Source organism: Sinocyclocheilus rhinocerous, unplaced genomic scaffold (genome assembly GCF_001515625.1).
Source record: "Sinocyclocheilus rhinocerous isolate Xijiao unplaced genomic scaffold, SAMN03320098_v1.1 scaffold1148, whole genome shotgun sequence".
Classification (NCBI taxonomy): Eukaryota; Metazoa; Chordata; class Actinopteri; order Cypriniformes; family Cyprinidae; genus Sinocyclocheilus; species Sinocyclocheilus rhinocerous.
Window position 1 is genome coordinate 1,367,861 of NW_015664019.1, and position 5,676 is coordinate 1,373,536.

The 5,676-nt window shown below is 33.9% G+C and overlaps 1 protein-coding gene across 1 annotated transcript in view; it reads right to left on the reverse strand.

The window, feature by feature from the left end:
• The window catches only part of LOC107729345 (VPS10 domain-containing receptor SorCS3-like), a 198,891-nt gene that overhangs the window by 74,399 nt on the left and 118,816 nt on the right, over positions 1-5,676 (reverse strand). The window contains exon 10 of the mRNA XM_016539811.1: positions 957-1,059. Coding sequence (XP_016395297.1) covers positions 957-1,059 — 103 coding nt within the window. The remainder of the gene's footprint in view (positions 1-956; positions 1,060-5,676) is intronic.

A 5,676-nucleotide genomic window follows, 5' to 3' on the forward strand; every position in this document is an offset into this window, starting at 1 on the left:
TTTTCCTGCTTGGTCCAAAAGTAGACTGAAGATGTGAAGACAAGGACTTTAATAAACATAAACTAAAAAATTGTTTAGGTTTTTGAAAGTTTATGTAAAAGCACTTGGTGTATTTTTCTTTTTTTCTATATTAATTGTACAAATATGTGGTCTACATTCATGAATACGGTGTTTATTCTTTTACATTATCCACCCATAAAGAGGGGCTTATTAGGTGGAGCACACTGTCACAAGGTCATATTAGAACTTGAAACCCCCTTTAAAATATAAATATAAATATAAATATAAAAAAATTAAAAATTAAATAAAATAAAAATACAAGATATACTACTGTTCAAAAGTTTGGGGTCTTTTATACCAAACTGACCATGAGAGGTCAAAGATGCAAATTATAGGCTTACATTAGAGATGATTAGAGTTCACCCAAAAATTACAATGATGTTATCATTTACCTCATGTCAGTCCAAACATGCATTTTTTTCTTCAGAACAAAAGCAGTCTTTTTGAAGCATGTTGGTAACCAAAAAATGTTGTTCACCATTGACTTCCACATTTCTTAAAATGCCTATTTCATGTTCCAGAGACGACAGAAAGTCACATTTGTTTAAGACGACATGCGGGCAAGTAAATGATTTTCATTGTCACGTGAACTATGCATTTAAAAGTTGTTTGTATTTGTGATTTAGGTGATGTGATGATTTGCTCATAAACAAGCCGAGTCGTACTCCAAATTACATTTTCAATTGGAGCCAAAATCCACTTTCACACCAACTAAATGGACCAAACACTGACTGCAAACAAACGTGAGGGTCTGCAGCAAAAGCTCTGGCATAAAAGCATCCTTAGTGACCAGCCTGACGTAACAAGCATTGTTTAAGCTTCTCACAAACACGCCAACACACCCAACAGCGGCTGAACATGACAGTCCCACACATGCCGCTCGTGTTTTCATTTACCTGTAGCCACGATGACTCCCGGCGCCGAGCTTTTGGTGGAGATGGAGCCTGAGAGGTACGGGTTCTCTGACATCTGCAGTTGTAGGTGCAGCGAGCAAAACGGCTGAGCAGAGAGAAAGTGACACATCCTCCATTAGCCACAACAAAGCTATTATGTAGCCGTCAATCAAAAGGAGCCGACGTGATCCCGCAGGCATGAGAAAGTCTAAGACAATAAGCGCACGAGTGCTGCTGCGTTGGCTATAATGCAGGCGACTTTATGCTTAATATTACACAATTCATAATACAGAAACAACTCCCATAATTCATTGTCATGACCCTGGAGAAACGTGGATAACGCTGGGTGATCTATTGCATACCTTGTGATTAATCGCGATTAATCATTTGACAGCACTTATTCATTTATTTATTAAACAAAACAAAAAACAAAACACAAAACGGAAAAAAAAAACTTTATTCATAATATTACACAATTCATAATACAGAAACAACTCCCATAATTCATTGTCATGACCCTGGAGAAACGTGGATAACGCTGGGTGATCTATTGCATACCGGATACCGTTAATCTTGCCGTCGGAGATCCGCGTGTAAACAAAATAACACAGTTCAGGTAAATCAAGACGATAAATCTACAAAGCAAACTCAGCCAATCAAGTTAAAGGACGATATCAAGGCAACACAAACAGAATTTAGGAAATGATAGCTGTTGTGGGAATAATTCTGTGTTCCGTTTAAATTCAGATGTAGAATGTTCCAACCTGATGTGTCTTATTTAAGACCATAAAGGCCAGACGATACAAAACAAAATGCCAATAGCAATCTTCGCTTAGCAGGTGTTCGACTATGAACAAAGAAGTCATCTGGCAACCAAATTACAGAGAATAAACATTGCTGTGCAATGTTAACATGTTCTATAGGTGCATAATTATCAACATACAGGATCACACCTGTCTCAGCTAACATTTGCAAACATTTTTTTTTTATCACATAATGTAAGAACTATGACTCGTTGATGTATGTTGTTTGCTTATGATGTTTTGTACATCTCCCTGGGTGCTGAAAAGGTACACACTGACTTGAGGGATGAATTTCTGTTTCCAAGTTTCCAAGTTTAAGTGGGATTCTATTACACTTTTCAAAGTAGGAAAGCAGCATAACACTATGGTGTGACGTGACTCGTCAAAACTAAATCGTGCTCATTATGATCAGCTGTCTGCACTGGAAGCAGCCGATGGCACGTCGCGGAAGCTCTATTTCAGTTTTTATCACATGGTACAGCCACTTAATAGTAATAGCAATTGTTCACTCAAAAATGAAAATTTTGTGGAAGTTTATAATAAAATAAAAAACTGTCGGTTAAGCTTTATTTTAAGGTGTCTGTTACAGTGTAATTATACATTTAAGTACTGAGTAATATTAATTAACTACATGCACTTACTTTATGGTTAGGCTTAGAATTAGGGTTTGGCTTAGGGTTACTTGCATGTAATTATGCATCATTTATTACTATTATAATAGTAAGTACATGCAACGTGTAACAAAGACACCTTAAAATAAAGTGTTACCAAATTGTCTACTTTATTTTTCTTTAAATTTATCAAAAGTGACAGGTGACAGTAAAGACTTTTTCAAGTTATCAAAAAAATATAAATAAATAAATAACATAAAATTCCCCCAAAAATATATTTCATCATTGATAATAAATGTTTCTTGAGCAGCAAATCGGCATATTAGAATGATTTACTATTATAATAGTAAGTACATGCAACGTGTAACAAAGACACCTTAAAATAAAGTGTTACCAAATTGTCTACTTTATTTTTCTTGTCAGAATCAGAAATGAACCAAATTAGCTATTTATTGTGTTTTGATTTAAAAGAAACCCTATACTGTCAGTCTAATTATTTTGTTTCTGTAATGTATGTGCAGTTGTAGTTACACTACCATTCAAAATGGGGCCAACTTGCTTGCTTACTTGTTTATATTTATTTATTTTAGTGCTGTCAAATGATTAATCGCATCCAAAATAAAAGTTTTTGTTTACATAATATATGTGTGTGTACTGTGTATATTTGTTATGTATATATAAATACACACACATGCATGTTTATATATTAAATATATTTATTTATAATATAAATTATATGAATATAAACTTCATTCACCGACTGGTCGCAAGGTTGCAAGCTTCTCTGTCTTGGTTCCTCACACTCCGCTCTACCTGTTCTCCTCGGAATCCTCAACTCTCGGCCGGTGTGCCGACCCAGATAAGACTGTGTTTTGCTTCCCTCACTGCCTATGTTGAACTCTTTTTATTTGGAAGCCTCTCCTAAGTTCCTGTTATTAAACCCTTGAATTACGTTAACCTGCCTTTCTGCCTCTTTGTCCTGGGTGTGACAGGTGACCTTAAGAGACTTCTTTTAAAAACATTTAACACATCCTGAATCAAACTTTTGAATGGTAGTGTATATGAGAAATTTATAATACTATTAACACAGAGTCAAATTTATACCATTTCCAAATGAAGTAGGATTTGATTTAATTTTACTGCTGCTGAATTGTAGCCTCAATCTTCCGGCTGATTGGTCTGTGTTAGTAAATACTCAGAAATAACATGTAGCTTCGATGCTTACAAATGTAGACAGCCTCCAGCCATGACTTGTAGAAGTATGTGTCTGGTTTTGTAATAAAGGGTAGGTGTGATGTTTTATTACTGAGTGCAATAGTGGGTATCATGTACTCATTTATCCAACACTAGAAAGATAACAACTTGAAAAGCTCAAATTAATAACAATAACATACTGTATCGACTGCGGTTTCCACCAAAAAGGGGACAAATAATGCAATGTAATCATGTATGGAGTGCCCTCTGTCGAGACCGCTACCCTTACCATGAACGCTAATTGCCTTTTACAGTCATTACCGGCAAAAGACAGGGATCTGACCTTAAAGCAGAGAAGCAACTCTACTGGGACCTCCAACATAACAAAACCAGAATTATATCTGCTCTCCATGCACCACAAATTGTCCTTTTCATCTCCTCAATAGGTGGCTTGACATTATTACATGGACGGCAAAGGCAACAGGATTTCGAGTCGGTAATCATAAGGATTATAGGAGGCTAATGAGAGTGTCAAAGCAGAGGACTATTACAACCTCTTCAGTCTGTCTGTGTGTGTTTCTTTGGCCTTGATGTTTTTCTTTTGCCTCTAAACATGATATGGCTGCTAAATATGAATGATTCTCTGTGCATATCAATACCCTGAAACTATTTCCCATTTACAAATAATAAAAATGTAGTAGATCTAATATCATTTCTGATTATGCATTACAGAGTCTGTTGCCTTTAATCAAATCTGTTGGAGAAAGAATATTACGTTGAAAGAATTAAACAGTTAAGCTAGCCACATGCTAACAAAATAAATATTTACAAAATCGCCTAGAACATTTGGTCTAGATTTATTTTGTATTCCCATAAATAACAAACTGACCCATAAATCAAATCAAATCAAATCAAATCACCAGAGTAATGTTTATTAGTGAGTGAACTATTCCTTTAACTTGCAAAAACTACAAATACTTACAATTATTTTATTTCATTTTATTATAACATAATGCTTGTAAGTGAGTGAACTATTCCTTTATTTATAAAACAACAAAAAACAAACAAACAACCAAATGAAATAAATAAATAAAACAATACAATACAATTATTTTAAGTATTTAGTAATGTTAAGAAGAAAAACAAACAGACCAACTTAAAGGAATAGTTCACTTACTAATAAAACTTGGCATAAAATAAAATAACTGTATATTTTTCAGTAATGACTGACATGAGTAACAACTGACCACGTTAAAGGAACAGTTAAATCACTAATAAAAATTGTTGTAAAATAAAGAGAAAATAATACATTACAAATAAAAAATATTAAAATAAAAAAATAATTATGAATAACAAACTGACCAAGTTAAAAACAAAAACAAAGTATAATACACTGACTAATAAAAAGAAAGAAACAAAACAAAACAAAACAAATATAAAAAAAAAATAAACAAAATAAAATAACATAATTGTAGGTATTTTAGTAATGATTAACATAAATAAACTGACCGAGTTAAAGGAACAGCTCAATTAATGATAAAAAAAAAAGTTGTTATAAAATAAAATACAACAATTGTATATATTTTAGTTATGATTGACGTGAATATCAAACTGACCAAGGTAAAGGAATAGTTCACTCGCTCACCAAACCACTCACCAATTTAAAAAAACAAAACAAAAACAAAAAAAAAATATATAACCTATTGTTAGAAAACACTCTCTGTATTTATTGGTTCCAGATGTTTTCACCCTCCTTTTCTTCCCTCTTCCTCTCTGCTCGCCCTCCCTGTACAGAGCAATGTTGTCTTCTTCTGATTCCCCCCTCCTCCATCTGATCTCTCTCTCTTGCTTTATGTTTTAATATCTCTTACTCATATTCGAGGTACGCATGCGCACATGTATGCATTAGCTTTCTGAGTTCAAATGTTCAGACGAGGATACGATATCTAGGACTCCAAGGTAATAGGGTTCGTACTGAACTATGGCTATAGTTCAGCATCCTTCGCCAAGTTTATTCCTAATATGTCCATATTTTCCTGTACATGTGGCCATTTTATATAACCCATATTCTTGGCCAAAATCCTATATGTATGTCATCTATATCCTTATTGGTTA